The 22,907-nt window shown below is 33.6% G+C and overlaps 2 protein-coding genes across 5 annotated transcripts in view; both read right to left on the bottom strand.

Moving 5' to 3' along the window:
* LOC111043207 overlaps window positions 1-283 on the bottom strand; it is a 47,710-nt gene extending 47,427 nt beyond the window's left edge. Inside the window, exon 1 of the mRNA XM_039423392.1 lies at window positions 87-283. The gene's annotated coding sequence lies outside the window, so the exon portion shown is untranslated. The remainder of the gene's footprint in view (window positions 1-86) is intronic.
* A 3,616-nt stretch (window positions 284-3,899) lies between these two features.
* The window catches only part of LOC111049688 (DENN domain-containing protein 5B), a 46,074-nt gene continuing 27,066 nt past the window's right edge, over window positions 3,900-22,907 (bottom strand). For 2 of the 4 annotated variants that reach the window (XM_039423376.1, XM_039423377.1), the window contains exons 13-24: window positions 22,661-22,757; window positions 22,075-22,110; window positions 21,023-21,179; window positions 18,610-18,738; window positions 13,552-13,673; window positions 12,859-13,004; window positions 12,005-12,123; window positions 10,733-10,938; window positions 9,647-9,832; window positions 7,629-7,773; window positions 5,326-5,537; window positions 3,900-4,230 (exon numbers count right to left, since the gene is read on the bottom strand). In XM_039423376.1, coding sequence (XP_039279310.1) covers window positions 5,345-5,537; window positions 7,629-7,773; window positions 9,647-9,832; window positions 10,733-10,938; window positions 12,005-12,123; window positions 12,859-13,004; window positions 13,552-13,673; window positions 18,610-18,738; window positions 21,023-21,179; window positions 22,075-22,110; window positions 22,661-22,757 — 1,536 coding nt within the window. In that variant the 3' untranslated portion in view covers window positions 3,900-4,230; window positions 5,326-5,344. Of the gene's footprint in view, window positions 5,538-7,628; window positions 7,774-9,646; window positions 9,833-10,732; window positions 10,939-12,004; window positions 12,124-12,858; window positions 13,005-13,551; window positions 13,674-18,609; window positions 18,739-21,022; window positions 21,180-22,074; window positions 22,111-22,660; window positions 22,758-22,907 lie in introns of all 4 variants that reach the window. The other 2 variants (XM_039423378.1, XM_039423379.1) reach the window with 2 other exon arrangements.

Below are 22,907 nucleotides of genomic sequence, written 5' to 3'. Positions count from 1 at the left end.
TTGATCTTTGAAATTCTGGATCTAGCCTAGAAAAGTGAAACCAGCAACATATTACTTACATAAATTACAAGTGACAGATTACAAACCTTATTTCCTTCATCTGAAGTTTTATATGAATTATAAATGCACAGTAAAAAAAAACAACTAAAAGTTGTATAAACTACTTTCAATCAAAATTTCTAAAACGGTAAACATTGTAATAGCAACCACACCTTCCACTCCATCTTTCAAAAAATCAATATGGCTTCCTTCGTTTCCATTTGACGTTATTAACAGCTGATCAAAAACGAACACGGAATGCTAGATGGTTACTCAAATATGATTCATTGAAAAAAAAATATTTTGAGATCAAGTGAGTTTTAAAAAAATTAAATAGTCCTAATCGAATTATTTTTTGAATATTTATATACTTTTTAATCTGATTGAACTTATCTATAGAAAGCAGTAGTTTCTAAAGCTCTCTAGACAACTACGTCTCATTATTCAGCCCGCAAAAATTTAAATTATTTTTGCTTTTTAATGCCGGAATAAAAATTATGACATTTTTCCAAAGCGGCATTTCAATTGGTGATTTCTTGAGTTTTTTTAACTAAGTAATAACAGAATATTGAATCAGCTTAACTTTTGTATACTCTTGCTGAAGCATTTTATCGCTTGTTCAAGAAAAACTTGACCCACAATCATCGCTCTTCCTGGATATACGCACTACCTCAGGAGGTAGTGTTAAACGTCGTGTCTTAATAATAAGTTATTGCGCTCTCAGAAAATGTTTATAACTTTGTCCTTCAGTCGTGTATCCAGCATTACTGGGATGGCTATAACAATTTCTACAACTTTGGTCGATAAAATGAAATTCTCTCGCTTCAGCTCTCATGTGCATAATATGCAGATGAATATTATTCTATTATTCAGCTAGATCACGCCAAAAAGTATCCAGCATAACTGGATAATGATATTTATTTATTTTTTAATTTTTAGTAAAATCAGAATCCGATTGCTGGAAGATTTGTAAAGAAAATCTCAAAGAACTGTAAAAGGAACCGATAATCTAGGAGTCTCACCTGGCCTGGATAGGATAATTAATTTGAGCCATCAATGGGCCAAATTGATCATATTGCAGTGAGCAGGAAATTTCGACGGTCTCTGACAGATGTGAGAAACAAAAGAGGTGCTGATGTTGGGAGTGATCACCACTTGATGCTTGCTGAATTTAAATTGAAAATTATGTCAGCACGGAAAAAAATTCCGAACACAAGTAATGATGTGGCAAAGTTACGAAGCAGACAGGTGGAGGATGCCTTTAAAGTTGAACTTAGAAACAAGTATGAAGTCCTAACTCAGCATTCATAAGGAGATGAGGATGTAGAGCATGCGTGGAAGAGTGTGAAGGATTGCTATGAAGAGACCTGTTTAAAAGTTCTAGGACGCAAAAATTATTGGAAAAAAGAATGGATGTCTGAGCTTACTTGGAAACTTATAGAAGACAGAAAAGCGAAGAAGGGCCTTCTAAATGCAAGTAAAACTCGCCTCCAGAGGAGACAAGCCCAAATAGAATACAATGCCATTGAAAAGGAAATAAAGAAAAGTGTCAGAAATGACCACCGCAGGTTTGCAGATGAGATGGCTACAAAAGCAGAAGAAGCAGCTAGAAAAGGGGATAGCAAGGAGCTATATAACATTACAAGGATCCTCTCAAATAACAAGGCCAGAAAGAATTGACCTGTCAGAAGTAAAACAGGTGAGCTTCTCACAAATATTGAAGATCAACTGCAGAGATGGCGGGAGCATTTCATGGAATTGTTGGGTAGTGGAAACCTGGAAGGTGGAGAGAAAGATGTGCAACCGTTTGAGGAGGACCCTGAAATTCTTGTCCATAGCCCTACAAAAGATGATATCAAGATGGTTCTGAATGAATTAAAGAGAGGCAAGGCACCGGGACTGGATAATATAACACCAGATGTAATAAGGGTGGATGTAGACTTGACAGCAGACTGATATACTCCAGCCGCTCTTTCACAGGATATGGACAAAAGAAAGTGTCCCACAGGATTGGAAAAAAGGACTGAGTGAAGATTCCAAAGAAAGGTGACACCTCCAACTGTGACAACTGAAGAGGAATCACATTATTATCAGTGCCTGGAAAAGTCCTGTCAAGAGTCATTTTAAATCGAATCAAGGACTCCATAGAAAAACTGCGGAAAGAGCAAGCAGGATTTCGAAAACACCGCAGCTGTGTTGATTTAATAAACACCTTGAGAATCATCTTGGAGCAAAGTAATGAGTGGCATGTCACACTATACTTGGCCTTTATTGACTTCGAAAAGGCATTCGATTCAGTCAATAGGTGTGTGCTGTGGACAACTTTAAGAGAGTATGGAATCCCAGTTAAAATAATTAGAATACTGGAGAAAATGTATGAGGGCTATGAATGCCAGGTACCTACTGCATGAAGGGAAGATTACCCAGCCATTCCTAATAAGATCAGGTGTTCGTCAAGGTTGCGTGCTGTCACCAACATTGTTCCTGCTGGTATTGGATCGGGTCATGAGGAATGTACAGGCGGGGAGAAGGAGAGGACTGCAGTGGGGGTTAAGACAGAGGCTGGAAGACCTGGACTTTGCTGGCGATATTTGCCTATTAGCCCAGCGCTCCAGAGACATGGAAGGGAAACTGCTTAGGCTAGAAAAAGAAGCTGCAGAAGCAGGTCTCTGTATTAATAAGAAAAAGACAAAGGAAATGAGATCAAATGCAGCAACAGATAGGCAGTTTGAAGTGGGTGGTACTCGCATCCAGACTGTAGACTCCTTTGTGTATTTGGGGAGCACAGTGACCAAGACTGGGGGCACTGATGTAGATGTTGGAAGCCGAATTAGAAAAGCGAATGGTGCCTTCATTCAATTGAACAAGTTATGGAAAAACAGAAACATATCTAGGGCAACAAAAATTCGGATTTTCAATACCAACGTGAAATCAGTGCTTTTATATGGATGTGAAACATGGAAGATCACTGGGCGAATTGTAGGGCAGCTGCAGACCTTCATAAATCGATGTTTACGTCGCATCATGTGCATCTACTGGCGAGAGGTAATCACCAATGACAATCTCTGGCAGTTAACAAATCAATGTCCAATCCAAGAGGAACTGAAAAGGAGAAAATGGAGATGGATTGGGCACACATTGAGAAAAGAAGATGGTGCGATTGAGAAGGCTGCATTGAGCTGGAACCCCCAGGGATCACGCAGACAAGGACGCCCACGGATGACATGGAGAAGAACGGTCGAGGCAGAGTACAGGCAACAGGGAAAGACTTGGGCAGAGGTCAAGAGGCTCGCAGCCAATAGAGATGAGTGGAGAACATTTTCGGATGCCCTATGCTCCTCAAGGAGTCAAAGGAACTAAGTCAAGTAAGTCAATGGGTCTTTGACTTACCACTTTCTTTCCACTTCTTACTTTATTCTAAAAATTCTCTTTATGTTCTAATCTTTTTAGTTGTCGGTTACCAAAAGAAAGAACAAATTGCATACAGTACTCAACTTATTAACAACTTGAAAACTTACATTTGTTCTCTAAAATTTTCATTAGTAGATCAGGAATTGATGTTCTCAATCTTACTTGTTACACTGTTGATTTTAAGAAATTATTATTCTTTCTATTCACTAATTACTTGGTGAATTGTATTTAATGAACTAGTGATCTAACTTTTTTTTTTAACACTGACCTTTAAACTTTGAAAGCATACTTGAGTTGAAACATGTTCCATCCAGGAGAACTTTTAAAATTTGGAAAATCTATTTCTTTTATGAGCCGAACATACATTAATTAGGGTAATATACCGGTTATCAGGATGTTATTGTTGTACAGAAGAAGATTTTCTATTCTCAAATAATTAGAACACCCAATTTTTTACAAAAATGAATATAATCTATGTGAAACATTCACATCTTTGATATACATTCAAGACTTAGGTATTAGACAGATACTTTCCAACATCTAAACTAATGACTAGAATCAAACATTAGGAAATATCATTTACGTTGATCTATCACAGAATATAAAAAATGCTATCTCGAAAACGAAATGAAAGACAAGGACAAACTAAATTAACTTACAACTATTTACAAGATCACTGATACAATTAGTTTTAACCATACATTCTAATTTGTCATATTTTGCTGCCATAAAGTTATTAACAACCATCTTGTTCATTAGTTTTATTCCATTTTGTTCAATCTGCAAATGAAACAAAGCATTTTCAATGAGTCTTAACAAGAATTAACAACAGGATCACTACAATAACCCTAAAAAATTCAAAAAAATATATTCAGCCAATTTTTCAAAAAACTATTATTGATGTTAAAAGTATACTAATTAATTGAAGAGTGTGACATCAGCTCTTTAGGATAGGCCTACCCTGATGTTTCTTGAGTAACCATTGCTGAAGATGGAGACCAGTGCTTTGAAGTGCGTCCAGATTTTGTAAATATGGTATTTGATACAATTTTGGATCACAGTTCATGTGAGGATGAACATTTTACAAGAAAAAGTATGATGATATAGTGTAAGAGTCTACCTCATATATTTCAAGAATGCGATAGGCTAATAAGAACTTCTAAATTTTCATTTTCAACTCAAATTCTTAGCAGTGAAAATATAACTTATGTTTTGGAAATTTTTCTATTTATAAAATTTGGGAGTAGAGCAATTTTGGGCTGAGCAGTCATATCTATATTAATATGATTTGTAATTGTATTCATGAATACATATTTCACCCTAACTACAGTTTTTTTACTCTAAAGATGCTGAATTTTATGAATTTTGTAAATTGATCATGCTAAATAAAACCTATTTGATTTGATACATTTGAAACAAAACATCAATTGCTTTACAATATTAGCAAATCAACCAACTTATTGTACAATGATTTGATTGAACTGTTCGTAAGTAATGAAAGTACATCAGTAATTAATTGAAAAGTATGGGAGAGATTTCAGAGAAGTAATATTTATACTGGCTTCAATCTTATGCGTGTTTTAAACTTAAATTACCTATACATTCGATAACAAATTATCTCTTTCGAAAAATGTCACATAACATTCATATAATTCACTGTCCCGGTTGCACAAAAGCCTGTTGAAGTTTAATCGTGATTAACTGTCACGAGTACCCATCAGAGGAGCCTTAATATAAAAAAACATTCTCTGATGGTTTCTCGTGGCATTTAATTATAATTAAAATTCAACAGGATTTTGTGCAACAGGGCAAAATAGTTCTGAATTATAATATCTAATGGATTTAGAGGAACACGAGAGCAATAACAATAATTACCTTAAAATTAAAATGAGATTTATCTGAAAGCAGATATTCCTTGAGTGAGAGACTTCTCCAATACTATATCGAACTCATTCAATGAGTAGAGCATTTGTGTGAGGTACATTCTGAGATTTGGGTCACGAAGGAATGAATGTTCCTCATACATGTCCAACACAGCTTGAGAGTCTGCCATCACGTGTTCGATGCACAGATCTAGCTTCCTGTCTCTGTAAAAAAACCAATTAGCACTAATGTAAATAATGTAAAATAACTTGAAAGAGAATATGAAAGAAAGAAGAACTGTTTCTCTGCAGAGTTTTGATTTCCAACGATTTTCTCTTCAGAAATTCAAAAATAGTGTTACTCAGAATTTAGATTGAATTTCTCATAATAATAGTACTCGAAACCTTAGACCAGTTATAGAATAGACACGGCCCATTGTATATTCATACTGAAAGTCGATGAAGCCAACATCTACTGCCAAATCCACCCATCTTGACGTCACAACAGTGACGTCACGCATCGTATAGAAATGATAGAAAACTTTTTTTGAGTTTGTTGTGTAAGTGTTTGTAGTGTTTAACTTACATTGTTGTTAAACAATGCATTGTTGTCAAACATAGCTTGTTTTCCATAGCAGATTGTTATTTATTTATGTAGTTATTATTTATGAAAATGGCAATCTCCTGTGCAGCATATAATTGCACTGAAATTTTTAGGAAAAAAGTGGAATATCTTTTCATGCGTAAGTTGAAATTTATACACATGAATATTGTAAGTTGTAACTGTAATATTATCCTTGGTTATGATGTAAGTGAACTCATTGCAGCATGACAATAAATTAGTTTTGTAGGCTACCGTACCTTATTATTTTCAAACACATTATAACTTTGAAGCCGATATCACATAACACATTATAACTTATCGATATCGTTTTTGCCCGTAGCTAGAAATAACCTAAAAACACCATGAATCTTATATAGACACAATCTGAAAGTTTTCCATACGATGCGTGACGTCACTGTTGTGACGTCAAGATGGGTGGATTTGGCAATAGATGTTGGCTTCAGGGTCTAGACTTCCCAGCGTGTCTATTATATAGGGTTATCATAAAAGAATGGTGCGGTTTCGAACATTGTTTAAAGAAAAACCAAATTACTTACAGTTAATGTTTTTTATTCACCTAATTTGTCGTCTGAAACAGTTTTTTACATGATTAATAACTTTCAATAAGTGCGCCCTTAGTCGCTCGACAAAATTTGTCCAAACGATAATAAATTTCTCTCTTAACATTCGATAACATTTCTTCGATTATGGTTGTCATTGGTTTTTTAATCCTGTTATAAAGTGGTTCAGTTCGCGATTTCTTGTGAATAAACAATGTTTTTGATGTAAATTTATAAGAAAAAATCTACCTGAACCACTTAAAAACAGGATTAATGAAGCAATGACAACCATAACCAATGAAATGTTAGCGAATGTTTGGAGAGAAATTGATTATCGTTTGGATATTTTGTCGAACGACTAAAGGCGCGCATATTTAAATTTATCAATTATATAAAAAACTGCCTGAGACGACAAATTAGATGAATAAACAACATCAACTGTAAGTAATTTGGTTTTTCTTTAAACCATGTTCGAAACCGCACCATTCTTTTATGATAACTCTTTATAACTGGTCTAAGATTAAAACCAAGGAAAACTTCAAAATCAAATTGTCAATATTAGTACATAGTATAAAAATATGATTTTTGTCAGTCATTCTATCTCAGCTATTTTCCATGCATTAAATCAAGCCGGTAAACAGCTGTTTGCAGAACAAATAAACATATGATTCTCATTACAGCATACTCTACAGTAATGAAACCATAATTATGTTTTCTTTACAGTCGAGTATGTTTCCTAGTTCCAAAATAGGAACAGCAGAACTGATACAAAAAAAAACACCTTCAGCGCTCCAAGTGGAAGTTTTGTCAACTTCCACAAAATTCCTGATTCGGAATTTGTAAACTAGGTTATGTTTATAGAATGCATGTAGTAACTTCAGCACAAGCAGGTAATGTTTTATATTTCTCAATTATTCTCCTTTAGATTATTATGACAAAAAATAGTGTACGTTACTTGGACGTGAATGTCTTTTGCAGTGCTTGAATTAAATTCTAGTCTCGGCTAACGCCTCAACTAAAAAACATCCCCCCGGATGCAAAAGGCCCCTTCCGGTCCTTGTGACGGAAGATACTATTAAAGGAGCTTTACTGTATGTTTACTAAACTGTATTAAAAAAATAACTGAGATTCATATCTTAATTGATTTTTTACCTTATTGAAACGCAGACAAACTGCTGAAATCGTCCATCCTTGCCTAGTGCGTTACTGTAGCTTTGTATCCTATCAACTAAGTGGCAGTAGTAGCCGACAATATCACTCCGTCTAATATTGTGCTCTTTTTCGTCTTTGACGCGTTCTGAAATTGAAAAATGTTTCTGGTGAGCCTGTCGAACAAACCTTGAGGTTTTAGGGGATAAAATTATTTATTGTGAATTAATATTTCTTGTAGAAGGAAATTAATAGGGGTGTAGAGTGTTCAAGACGAAATAAATAATACAGAGCTGAAAACTGAGGCATTACTCTTTAATTAATGTATATTAAGACTGAGATATCAGAAACGATAGCATATTGAATAAAGCTGGTTTCGCACACAACAGTGAAAATATAATTCGCACGAGTTTTAATTGGACTATTCGCATTCAGCCTGGCCGAGCGTGTATGAATAGTCCCATTAGAGCTTATGGGAATTATATTGTCACTGTTCAATGTCACTGTTGTGTGCGAGTCTAGCTTAATAGATCGTAAGATATGGTTTTATGATAAAAACCCAAGTGCACAGTTGATAACTGGGTCATTAATTATTCAAGACGGTTTCCCACTTATCATCAGTATCAGTGAACATGCAAAACTTACAGTGAGCTTATGATTCGAATAGGACTATTCATACTTGCTCGACCAGCCTGAGTTGGAATAATCCCATTAGAACTCATGAGAATTATATTTTTACTGTATCAGTCATTGACTGATTGACCGAGCGAAGTGAGGTCTAAGATTCAAGTCGACGGTTTGGCATTTCTCTTAATGTTTAAATGTTTATATGTTGCGCATTTACGGCGAAACGCGGTAATAGATTTCCATGAAATTTGACAGGTATGTTCCTTTTTTAATTGCGCGTCGACGTATATACAAGGTTTTTGGAAATTTTGCATTTCAAGGATAATATAAAAGGAAAAAGGAGCCTCCTTCATACGCCAATATTAGAGTAAAAATCAGACTATAGAATTATTCATCATAAATCAGCTGACAAGTGATTACACAGATGTGTGGAGAAGCCAGTCTATTGCTGTATTTCCATAGATCTATAGTTTCAATCAGGTACTTGAGGATGAGAATACTGCGTGAGGTCTACTGTTCACAGAACTACTAGTACGGATAATGTAGGAATCCGCTTTTATGCAGATGAAGATTTAGTGCCGGTTGCACAAAAGCCGATTAAGTTTTGATCGAGATTAATTCCACGAGAACCAATCAGAGAAGCCGTCTTTTCAAAAACGCCTTTTCTGATTGGTTCTCGTGAAATTAATCACGATTAAAATTCAACCGCCATAACCGGGCCGTAAAGTGGAAGTTAGTGATGTAATAAGATCAAGAGGTGTTCTTATAAACAGCAAAGTTATTGATCAGTTCTTAAAACCCGCTACCATACAGAGACAATAGTGGCATCCATTACTAGCCGCAAGTAGTGGCATTACACTACATGACAGTGGGCGACCGCTTCTCACAGAGACAATAGAAACCACCAATAATGGCAAGGTCTACTAGACGCTGCTATTGTGTCTGTGTGCAGGAGGCTTTGATAACAGAATAATATGATACAAGTAATATTAACTTGATCATTTTAATGATGGAATAGTACTTTTATTAAACATTCAAATTCTGTATTTTGTGCTATGCATCATGTATGCTACACTGTCTTTTAATGTTATATGAAGAGCTTATACATTTTGTAAAATTTTCTGGCAAATAAAGAATCTTGAATGGTGAGAAATACTGTTTAGAAGATACATTTTTTGACACTCATGAATAAATAGTCAATAATGCATCCATACTTTAGAAATCTGGTCTGTAGCTAATTCCAAGATTCCAACACAATCATTTCACAAAATAGGCTATCAAATTGTGTTTCTACTTCTTAAAAAACATTTAATTTGAACTGATTCGAATTGAAATGCTAGCTAAAACAATAAATTCATTCATTAATTGACAATCAATAGATCAGAAATATTTACCTATGAAGTCCCATACATAGAGATTACGGCCAAACAGTCTTATAGATTTGTACCCATGAAAGAAAACATGTTCCAGACAATAGACTAGACCATTTTCACCACACAGTAGCATGGTTAGTGAACTGTTAGGCCCATCTTTGGCTTGAGCTCTGTAGAAGTATTTCACGATCCGGTTCAAACAATCACCTGAAAAATACAAATGGGAATTATTATTGGAAGTGACACAAACTGTCAAAATATCACAATTTCACCAAACACTTTATAAAATGATGAAATTGATAGAATAATATGATTATGATTTGAAATTCAATACACTTAACGATAGTTGTTGTAACCCAAAACGCGCGAAACTACGCTGAATCAATGATGAATTTTAATTTCAATTCAAAACGGTTTTCAGTGTTATTCTACGAAATCTCAATCCAATGAAATTTATGACATTTCGACTCCCCTATCAAAGCCGTCATCTATAATATAATAAAGGAAAGGATTGGCATATACACGTACGGGATAGGAAATTCACGAACATCATCACGTCTGAACTACTGAACCGATAAAATTTTGCATATAGATTCTTAATTCACCGAGGATGGTTATAGGCCTATTTTAAATTATTCAAGATTTCAGCCGGTCAAGTTTTCAATTGGACCCTTGCGGGGCACGGGTTACCTGCTAGTATGTAAGTATGATTTGAGATCTACATATTATGGAATCTAACTGTCAAATGGATTGAATAACTTCTATTTAAAGTTATGAGAGTGCGTATTAAAATTACGTTATTCAAATTAATCATACTAACGTTGATTCTACAACCATTGGACAGAAAACATATCCACAATAAATTTGTAGTCAATTATAAATGGGATTTTATAAAATTCACCCCTATAATTTACAAGGAAAATTGTGGCCTAATTGACAAATTAAATTCTTATAATTATCCGATAGAGTGCAGATCAATAGATGCTCATAGCCAAGGTCTTTCTATAGACCTTGCTCATAACCAATAGATATGCAACTACATAATATGACTGTGTATTGGGGCCATCGACAACTTTAACTAAGCCTAACTTGTGTCTCATTTATTACCGAGCATATGCTGAACGTCGGCGATAGGGAGCGAACGCCTTGGCGGAGGCACACTGGGACTCCTGACGCGCGGACTGTTGGACCCCGAATTGGAGCAGCTGGGGTGGCGTCCCCCCTCCCCTGCCCCTGCCAACTTTTCCCCCACCAGCAGGCGCTCCGTCGAGTCGTCGTCCACGCCCCGTCCCAGCCAGCGTCCGCACGGGAACCTAAACCACACACAATATTCTATTCAAGTTTTGTTCCCATAAGAAGAAAATAATCTAACCAACCACAATTTCATTAAATTTTATTCATAAATTATTCTTCTCATAATTATTTTCAAAGTAAAATAAAATAAAAGAGAAATGATATTCTGGTGGAATGAAAGAGAGGATGATATTTTTCAAAGTCAAATAAAATAATACTATTCAGGTGGAATGATAGATAGGTTGTCAGTCTACATAATTTATTTGGGAATGAATTATTTAATCAATTAAGTGGAACTGACAACCTCTCTTTCATTTCACCTTAATATGGAGAAATTCCACAATATCTCTGTTCATAGTGTAGAATCAACTTACATAAAATCAAAAATCGTTATTGCTTTAAAACAAATAAACCATACCAAGAACCAGTTCATTGTTAGTAGTTCTATTTGACAGGGTCACATTGAAAACATACATAAACAATAAAACAATTATTTTTTGAACAGTTATACGTTTGATAGAAACTATTTTATGTTTGATTAAATAACCTAGTTACACACTTTCCAAGCTTACTTAAGTAAGATCAGTTAATTTCGGGAAAATCGTATGAAATTTATATTGTTTTTTGTGGTGGAAAATAATTCATTATTCATAGGATACAGGTCTAAGTAGTAAATTGATAAGTACCAAATACTACAGTAATTCATAGAATGAGAATTCAATTCACAACGAAAGTAAATTTCATTCATGGAACTGGAATTTAAATTATATTTTATCCTAAGTGATTTTATTCATATTAACAGACGTCTAGAATTTCTGAGTAACAAAGCCGTGGTTCAACCACCAAAATATTATTGTGAACTAAATTAAACTAGAGAATATACGCAACATGATATACTTGATGCATTACAAGTATTTGATTAAATAATAAATAACACCTGCTAATATGTTAGCAAAATGTTTCTACAGTAGTAATAATTGTAGATCAAATAATAGGCCATAAGCCTATTAGCTAGCAGTTTAATAGACCATAGTTTAATTTACTAATACTTCACACTTCAATGATAGTACTTCAGTACATACTTACAGGTAAGTATGTCCGGTAACCTCATTCCTGGCAATGACATGCTCAACCATCCATTTGGGACTCAGTCCTGAATTGTCATGGCCTATCCTCAAAGTTGTCAACAAACCGAGATTCCTATGCTGAAATCGAAAATCGAGTAGGCTAGTTAGTTTAATACATTATGAATAGATAATACATTATTCTATTTGCATATGGGATGGACGACAATTTCTTTCCTACTTATATGACTCTGATATCTGATTCTCCTAAACTGTCCAAAACAAAACTTTTGTGTGAATGGGATTTTGTAAAGCATGCCGTTGCTTTGCACGTCGTGCATTTGTTCAAAAAAGATCTTTATTGTAGTAGCAACATATTTTGAGGACATAATACTGGCTATGCATTCGAACCCACCTCTGAGATCCAATTGTCACAATATTAACACAATAAACAGAAATTATATAAAACATCGACTGATTAAACACAAAATTATCCAATACATGCAGTATCGCGGATCTTCTCATTTTCTCCCATCTTGTTTTAAATCTAAAGATAGCAAAAGTCTGTTTATCTCAAAATTGAAGCATCTATTTTACCTTACTACACAGTTTCGGAGAAACATATTTTTCAGCATCTAAGATAGTCCTTTTGAGGTTCAAGCGCTATTATCAGTTGATAACACTTTGGCCACCCCACGACACCATATTTGCGTGGAGCACTAATTTGACGATTCCCCAGTCAATAGACGGTGGCGAAGAATAAACTCAACACATCATAATTGTTATACTGAGTCCCTAAAAATGAAAGACTAGACAGAACATAATTCACTTGTACAGTATTGAAAACGTAAGTTTTAGTTTGTATAGTTAACTTACCGAGAACGTGAAATGTAGCGCTCCTTTAGGAACAGGCAGCTGCTGGGTTTCTCCATTACTGCCAGATACAGCCACCCAACAATTTGCTGTTGTGCTTGATGCGCTGCTTTTCCTTGTAGGAAAAATTGCTACTCTGTACAGCATTCCTGAAAATATCAACGGAATATAATTCATTTCTACCAGCCATAAAATTACAAACAAAGTACAAGTTGTCAAAAATAACAAACGAAAGGAAATGAAACAAATTTATTAATGAACCTCAAATTGTTTTAATAAATTAGTGGTTTTAACTTTTATCAAGACGTTTTCATTCTTTGAACCTCAAATTGTTTTAATAAATTAGTGGTTTTAACTTTTATCAAGACGTTTTCATTCTTTTGAAATGTTTGTTCTTCTTTCCAAACAATAAAAGACAAGTTTATACCTTCACTAATATTACCTCCTCCACAGCATCAAGATACTACTATAAATAGCTTTAGTCAACCAGCTGAGCTGTTGCCAGCTATTTAAACCAACCAAGCAAGCCGTAAGTTCAAATTGGGAATACAAATGTAAGGTATGCGCAGTTCACTTTCAACCTACGCCTGCCCGCCCACCAAAGAATTGGGGCTCATCTCGCCAGTGCACATCGACTCATTCATTTCCCATACTTCAACAAATAACTGAAACGACTCTTCAAAGATCAAGTCTTACTTGTATTTGTGTAGGTATTGGTGAAACAGTAATAGTCAACAGCGTTCAATGTGAGTAGATGATACAGGAACTGTTCTTTCTCTTCCTCGCACCTTAGAAATGCATATCTCTTGTACTGACTTCTGCAAAAATAAATAAAGATTGATTTTTAAAAAATGTCAGAGTTCAACAATATTAACTGATAATCTGAGACAAAAATATTGAATGGTTCATGTTGAGATAAATACATAATTTTCACAACACATTCCTGTGTATCAAAAATACATTTATTATTCATTTACACTTCTTCCCAGGAATCTCTGTTGTGGTTAACAACATATTAAATATTAACAAAAATATAACAATGTTAAAGGCTTGATAGGTTGAAGGTTTCAACCAGATATTAACCAGATAACAACAGATTAGACAAGAAAACAGATAACAGGAAGATTTTGTGTTATAAATAGTCACGGATAAGTACAAATTTTGTATTAATTTCATTATTAATTGTTTCTTGATCACGTTTTATCATTTTGTTTTAGATTTTAATTCTTAATTCTATTTTATAAGCCAAACATCGTTTAGAGGTTATTTTGAGGTTAGGTTTTCGAGATTTAAAAATAAACATAGATAGTTTACTTGACTAAAATTATAACCAAATTAAAATCCTATCATTTATAAATCAATTATTATTATTGCAAGTAATATAATTTCTTAGATAGGAAGATGAGCTCAAGTAAAACACCGAAGGTTAATAATAGAAATGTAAACATAGCGAGAGTACTTACGCGTTCCCAAAACCAAAATTCAAAAACGCCAAAACCAAAAACCCCAGTTCTTCAAACTACTTTAGCCGAAAAAGTTGCTCAACTACAAAGTAGCCACACTAATTTAAAAAACCAATTAGAAGTAACTTTAAAAACATCTGAGGAAGAAAGGTTAGGGATGGTAGAAGAAATTAAATCTTTGGAACTGATTATAAAATTACAAGATGAAGACCATAAAAAAGAAATACTAAATCTAAAAAATCAATGTAGTCTAATGTCGGAGGAAATAAAGAAACTAAAATCTAAATTTGATAATACTAAATGTATGATAGAACCTCCGTCCAAATGCAAAAAAATAGAATCTAACCTAAATGATGGGAAATGCTCTGAAAATGGTCGAAATAAAACATACAGTGAGGTTTTGAAGACAGCAACCAAAAATATAGCTGAGGGAAATAAAGATAGGAAAGGGAGAGTTCTGCTACTGACGTCCAGTCATGGACGTGATTGCAGTGATCTCCTTGATAAAAGATTAAAAAATAAATTTGATGTCCAATGTTTTTTCAAGCCAAGTGCATCAATTAATGCAGTTGTAGAGTCAGCTAGGGAACAAACTAAAGATTTTGATGAAAATGACTATCTAATTGTACTGGGTGGCTCAAATAATATAAATGAACCTAACTTGAATCATCTTCCTCAAGTAACAGAAAAAATCAAGGAAATTGTGCCACTCAGCAAAAAAACAAACTTAATAATAAGTACTATTCCTAATAGGTTTGATAGGCCAGAATTAAATGAAGCAATCAACTCGACAAACAAATCAATCCATAATACAATCAACAGCCTAAAAAATAAGAATTCTAAACAACTGGGGATTTGTTTTCTAAATGAAAGGCTGAAAAGACATAACTTCACTAATCATGGGTTGCATCTAAATCGATCTGGCAAAGTAATCTTTTGTAATAGATTGGCAGAGCTGATTGAAAGCCGTTTGCAATCCTCTGGTTTAAAAACAGTCAAAAAAACAAATAACGATTTTTTAGTAAATTGGCTCAAAACAGGAAAAGGGAAATAGCTACAAATGCTAGAGATAGAGTAGCACAAGATGGTAAGGTTTTTAGTATTTATCATCAAAATATTCAGTATCTTCGCAACAAAATTGACAGATTAGAAGTATTTCTTAAACAGGAGGATCCTGACATTGTTATTTTCACAGAGCATGGCTTAAAAATAAAGGAAATAAATCAAGTTAGGATTCCAGGCTATTCACTGAGATCAGAATTTTGTAGAATAGCTCATAGAAGTGGTGGTGTATGTATATTCACTAGCAATGCTAAACATACCCAAACTTATGAACTGGATTTTGTTAAGAGATTTTCTGTTGAGATGGATTTAGAGGTGACGGGACTAAGGTTAAAAATTGATGATCGATTTGAGGTAGCAGTGTTAGGTATCTATAGGTCACCAAATGGAGACTGGCAAAAATTTTGTGAGCTGCTCCATACACTTTTGGAAATTACAACCGCTCGTTTCACAAATGTTATAGTAGTAGGAGATTTCAATACCGATTTTGCCAGGCAGGATAAAATGACAGAGGACATTAGAGATATTATTAATATGAATAATTTAGAAATTAAGGTCCACGAATATACAAGAGTAACTCGAACTTCACAGACAATTATTGATAATATCCTCACAAATATAGAAGGTTGTAATGTCAGGTTAGGTAGCTCAGATCTGTCAGATCATAACTATCAAATTTTAGATGTTAAGCTGCAGGGCCAGAATCCCAGCAGAAAAAAAACTTTTGTGAAAGAAATTCAGCAATATGAGCTAGGAAATATAAATTGTTTGAAGCAGGAACTGCTTCAAGAAAATTGGAGTAGTGTTTATAACAGTTGTAACCTAAATTACAAATATAAGCAATTCATTGATACTCTAAGATTTCACATTAGTGTATGCTGTCCAATAAAAAAAGTCAAAGTAAAAAGTAAATTAAACAAAGTAGATGAATGGATAACTGAAGATATTCTTACTCAAAGAAATATTATTAGGGAAGCTTATGAGGAATTTAAATTAGTGAGGGATGTTCCGAGTGAAGTCAAATACAAATGTCTAAAGAAAAACTATGCAAAAGAAGTGAGGAAAGCTAAGTGTAAGAAAACAGCTGAAATATTAACAACTAGTACCAATTTTAACTCTGCTGTTTGGGAGGTAATTAATAGAAATAGGAGAGCAGCTCAAAAAGATACAGTTACTAATGTCCCTAGGATAATCGATGAACATGGAATTTATATGGATGATAGTACAGACATTTGTAACTTTTTCAATAAGTATTATCAACAGGTTGCATATAATCTCCAAAAGTCACTGAACACTAATACTTATAATACAACTACATTAAATGCTGAGCCAATTGAAAAGGTATTTAAATTTCATCCATTATCAAGAGATGAGTTGTCAAGAATAATAAAAAATTTGAATAACAAAAAAACAGTAGGATTGGATGGGGTCTCAAGCAAAATTTTAAAAGAATGTGAAAATGAATTACTGGACCCTTTATTGCATCTCCTTAATACTTCACTAGAGCAGGGTATTTTCCCTGATGATCTGAAACAAGGAAAAATTTTGCCAATTTTCAAGAGCGGTGATTCTGAAAGAGTTGAAAATTATAGACCCATTAGTATTCTAAATGTAATAAGTAAAATTTTTGAAAGAGTAGTTTTAAATAGGCTATTGATGCACCTGGAAGAAATTAATTTCATATGTGATGAACAGCATGGGTTCCAGAAAGGGAAATCTACTAAGACTGCAATAGTATCCCTTGTTGAAAGACTAATAGATATAATAGATTCAGGTGAGAAGGCAGCCGCAATATTTCTTGATTTATCCAAAGCTTTTGATTGTGTGAACCATAGAATATTATTGGAAATACTAAAAACTGTAGGTGTGAATGGTATAGAACTAAAATGGTTTGAATCATATCTCATAGGTAGAAACCAGTGTGTTGAGCTTACCAAGGTGGATGGGAATGAAATAGTAAAAATTAAATCTCAAAAACTGGAGGTCCAGGCTGGAGTACCTCAAGGCTCAATTCTGGGTCCCTTACTGTTTCTGTTGTATGTGAACCAATTACCAAAAGAGTTAAAAGATCACAGAGCTCTGTTGTTTGCTGATGACACATCGCTTATCTTTAACAATTATTTATTAGATAGTCTAGAAATAAATGCTTTTACTGGAGTACAGTCAATTGTCCAATTCTTGAAGCAAAGGCAATTAACAATAAATAGTAAGAAATGTCAATTCCTACAATTCAAAAGTAAATATAATTCAGTAGAGGATAGAGAAATAAATGTGTTTGTAGAGGAAAATGAATTAGACCAAGAAGAGAAAGTAGCATTCTTGGGAATTTTATTGGACAGGAAATTAACATGGCATCCTTACATTGAGAGGATATGTAATAAGATATCATCTGGAGTATTTGTCCTGCGGCAGCTTGCTAGGCTGAATGATAAAAAACTACTGTTAACTGCTTACCATGGACTTATACTATCTCATATTAGGTATGCTATTTTAGTATGGGGTAATTCATCTCAACAAAATATGGACAGGGTGTTTAAGATTCAAAAGAAGGCACTCAGATGTATAGAGAAAGTGAATAGGTTAGACTCTTGTAGGCCTTTATTTAAAAAGCTTGGTCTATTAACTGTGCCATCTTTGTATGTATATGAAGTTGTAATGCATGTGAAAACGAGTGGTGTGATCCAGAATTCAGATGTTCATGAGTATAATACGCGAAACAGAGCAGATTATCATATAATGGGTCACAATAGTAGGTTATTTGAACAAAAACCAGATTATATTGGTAGGAAATTTTATAACAAGCTACCTCAAATCTTGAAAAGTAATGATGATTTGAAGATTTTCAAAAAACAAATTAAAAAATATTTAGTTGTTAGAATTATTATGTAACAACATGACTTGTCTTATACTCCATGACTGGAGTCTTTAGGACGTAATCTTAAAAAAAAAAAAAAAAAAAAAAAAAAAAAAATTAAATTTAACAAAAACACAGTTAAATATTGTCGATTCGACTTGTCCAATTGTACTGAGCTTCATTTGTCGAAAGTAGGCTACTGTAGAAATTATTAGTAATGATTATTATTGATTGATTATTTTCCACACTCTACAAGATTTCAAGTTGGTCTGTCAAATCACATTTTTATTGCATCTTCAAATTGAAGTTTTTCAATTATGTGTGTAAATGAATATAAAAGTCAACAAATATTTCAACCATAGAAATAAAACGTACTTCAACAAAGCAGAATCGGCTAGAAGAGTTTTCAGATGTCGGGAAAGAACCTTCTTCTCAAGAGACAGCCGAACAAATGCTCTAGCGTATCCTATTTGCGTCTTTATTTCGGCCATTGATTGAATGCATCTGTGGAAAAAATGGGGGGAAAATTAATCACATCTACAGAAAATTACGACATCCAAGATCATAAAGGAAAAAATACATGACTATTTCAATAAACTACTAAAACATGAGGTAAAACTCCCAGAAAATAGCTGGGAAACGCCAAGTTTGAGTGTAGGTAAAATTAATTGATAATAAAGTATATTTTGAATATAACACAATCAATATTTATGGCAAACATCTTGTATGAATCCTACAGATTGAAATATATTTGGTAATGTTCAAGGTTAGACCACAAAGTATGAGGCTTGATATTATACATGGGTACCGTATATTAATTTAGTAATAGGGGAATATTCACATTGAACCCCATTCCAAATAGTTGGGTCTTTATAATTGAAATCCTAATCAGGTCAACATCATTAACACTGTACTATTCTAACGGAACATAATTGCAATATACTTAAAAGATATTAAATTGAATTAACAATATAGAATACAATTGAAGCCATTCACACAAAGCGATTGGAAACCTAATTACCAACAAAATGTACTCTTCCATATTTACTACTATAACCCACCTTAATTTAACCATTATTCATAATAGTTCACTTTGATTTACAATTTTTCTAGCTTCACAGCCCAGTGTGAGCTTTAGCTTTCCCTACAACATTCCTCATAGTCATCAATCAATCTCTTTCATCCTCTATAACTTATTTTCAGTAAATCGATAATTTACAATAGCTAACATAGGTACTAGTGACCCCCAGGGTTGAAAGACTCGCTCAATAACTGTAGTATTGTTATCTTTAAAACCCGTAACTTTTAATTATGCAGAGTAGGTGAAAATTATGGTGACAACTAAATATTTATTTTACAAGAGTATAATTGACAGTAGGTTTTATAGGGAATCCTATTTGAAATTATAAATTTACTCTGTCGCTTCAACATCTTTGTCCCTCATATGAATCAAAATTCATGATACATGATTTTGATACAGAATTCCAAGAGAAAAAGGGGCCATATGAATGAAGTTGAGCATTTGCTTATACTTCTAAAATATGGAGCATTTGCTTCATTATCTATGAATAAACGTGAGCAAAACCTTTTGCTCATGCTCATTTCTTGATTCATCAAAAAAATAGTTTGAGCATTTGCTCAAAAGTAAAAGCTTATACTCAAAATTGTATGAATAAACTAGAGCATTTGCTCAACTTTTGAAGCAAATGCTTCAAAAAGGTGAGTCTAGTCTAGAGCAGCTTATCACCTTTTGCTCATAGTAAAATGGCTCAACTAATTCGTATGAGGAAGAGGAAACTATACCAGATACGATCACAACCAATAGTTGAGAACTATAGAACTCTTTTTAGATTCAACCATTATTCCTACAAAAGAATAAATACAAAAGATAGCCATCACAAAATAGGAAATAGGCATTTAAGAAGATGAGAGTGTAGACGATTATAAGAAGCTATTGATATTATAATATGCTGAAGATTATTATAAAGATGACATTTTTTCACGCTATTATTTCAAAACTCTTAACTCAACTAACCTAAAACTCTATTCATAAATAGAAAACAGAGCAGACGACGCAAACACAAGCGGTGCCCCCTACTTGCATATTTAGCGCTTCCGTGAGCTATAAAAACAAAGTAAGGCTACAAAAGCGAATCAGCCGATGAAAAATCTTTAAAATACGTGAGCATTTGCTCCAGAGTTCAGGAGCATAAGTTAAGAGTATAAGGTAAAGTTTATTCATATAAAAATGAGCAAATGCTTTTGCTTCTACCTTTTGCACATGGGCAAAACCTTATGCTCCATGCTCTTGCTCATGAGAATTTTCTCTGGTTTTATTCATATGGTCCAATGAATGGCGAAAACCGCACATTGTTATCTCAACCCGTATCAGTTTGTTGATTATTGTAAAAGTTGTAAATTAACCAGCTGAAATCATGTGTCAGAGCATGAAGGTCTGTCTGTGTGATAGCTTCCAAATAGCCTCAGCTGATGTTATGAATGAATAAATGGGAAAAATGTTGCAATGAATTCTTCAGCTGACTGAGAAATCACAACAATTTTTTTTCTTGTATCCTGAAAAAATACGAAGGAGTGAGTCAATTTTGTTGTCCAACGAACTTGACCTGTAAAAAGGTTCGAAGAATACGTGTTAAAAATTTGAAGCTGATTGATCAATTCTTTCTAAGTTATTGTATAACACACAAACAGTTAGACAACGACTTTGGCCTTCAGTAAGTAAAAATTGAGAACTCGCTAACGCTCGTTCGATTAATAACTCTTCACTAACCTCAAGTCATAAGTCAAGCTACAAGGTAACGGCCTGAGAAATGGTTGTCCAACACTCTCGTCGTGGCTCTGGAACTGTCTGGAACTGGTTCTAGTCTCCGATCTGCTTCGATTTGATTTCACAAGCGGTGATCTGTCCATTGCAGGAGAAGACAAGTCTATAAAAAACACATGAAAACACTTTATTCGAATGTTACACAAATTCTCATAATATTATTAAATTATTCTACAGAGTTTATTCATTCAAAAATCGATAAATCAAATCAAAGTAATATATTCATGCCACAATAACACGATCAAACATATTCCTTTCAAATTAAATTGAATTAGCAAACATCTTCGACTGATTACAAGATGTATAACAAGGCAGAACTGTTAAGACAAAGGAAATCATCATGTGCTGAATTAACTATGGCTTCCTGAATTCCTCAATAGAATGCGTGTACTTTTGTACTTTTGAGAACTATCAATACAAAATAGATGAGAGATTTATAGGGTATATGATTTCTATGTGAATAATAATATGATTATAAGGCACTTTTATAGCTTGATAATATTTTTTGTTCAATCCAATGCCAGAGATGGCCATTTCATTCACACCAATTCACTGAATAGCGATAAGTTTGTTCTTTAGAAAATTTATCATCTTCATAATAAAGCGGGGATGAACTCTTATATTTCATGATAAAATTTGTTGAATAAGAATTGATGTTGGGGAGTTTTTCCATGATTGAAAAAACACAGTTTTATTTTTGTCACATCCACATTTATTGCACATTTATACAGGACTGCAGTTTTATGTTGTAACCAACACATCTTCAGCTGTAGTTTTTCTCTTATATTTGAATCAAAATGTTGAATACTGTATGTATTTTAATAATTTGTAATCTACTACAATGTGAGCTAACGAATGTCTGCATGAATATCCCTTTTCGTGAATACATTGTTAGAAAAATAGAAACACATCTCTTCACAGCAATCTTTTCATACAATCTGCATTAAAATAAGTGATAGAATAATTTGATAATATATTTCATAAAGAAATTTACGTACGATCTAGACGTCTCCTTAGGACACACCAAGCAAGGGCTGAGCAGCACAACAAATAGAGAAAACACGCATTTCACTTTCAAATAAAAATATATCATACAACACACATATCTCTAAACATGATGAACTATAGGGGTTGTTCCACTACCAATCCACTTATTGTTATCCTATGAATAGAATTATGAATTTCACACGTAATGATTTTCAATTAGGTATTCCACTTAGGCATTCCACTTAGGCATACTATTCTATCCATTCTGATCCATAGAATTCTAAAAATCTTATCCGAATAAGATATTGGGATGATGCTTGGATAGATTCAATGAGACATAAAATGAAATTAAACTTGGTAATATTCAGATTGATTGCTAAGGTTTTTGCAGATGTGAGTCGCCTTATATTCATAAATTGAAACCTAATGCTTCCCGTTGGTATTATTAGTTCTATTGGAAGTCAGCTTTCATAATAATATTCTTAGGCTGTATTCATTATTCATTTACAAACTATTTCATGAAAATAAATATTAAATTATAATTTCATAAATTACATTACTACTAAATAAATTAATTTGTAGAATATTACTACTTACCAGGAGTTAAAAAATTAGGATCTATTGATTTGTTCGAGTCGTCACAGTCTTCAAGTTCTTGAAAGTTCATTAGGTGCGCCCATAATGCCGATTTACCCTAGAAAATAAAATAAAAAATATCTTACCATGAAGCATTATTATAAAAGAAGCAAGACTGTTAGTCCAGTCAAAGAATGGTTATAGAGGGAAATGTTTGGAAGACAATTTTTGACATCTCAGTTCTGTTGAGGGTAGTAAGGAGGTAAAC

This window comes from Nilaparvata lugens, chromosome 3, assembly GCF_014356525.2.
Source record: "Nilaparvata lugens isolate BPH chromosome 3, ASM1435652v1, whole genome shotgun sequence".
Lineage (NCBI taxonomy): Eukaryota > Metazoa > Arthropoda > Insecta > Hemiptera > Delphacidae > Nilaparvata > Nilaparvata lugens.
The sequence above is the reverse complement of the archived record's forward strand: the minus strand, read 5'-3'. Positions and strand labels throughout refer to the sequence as shown.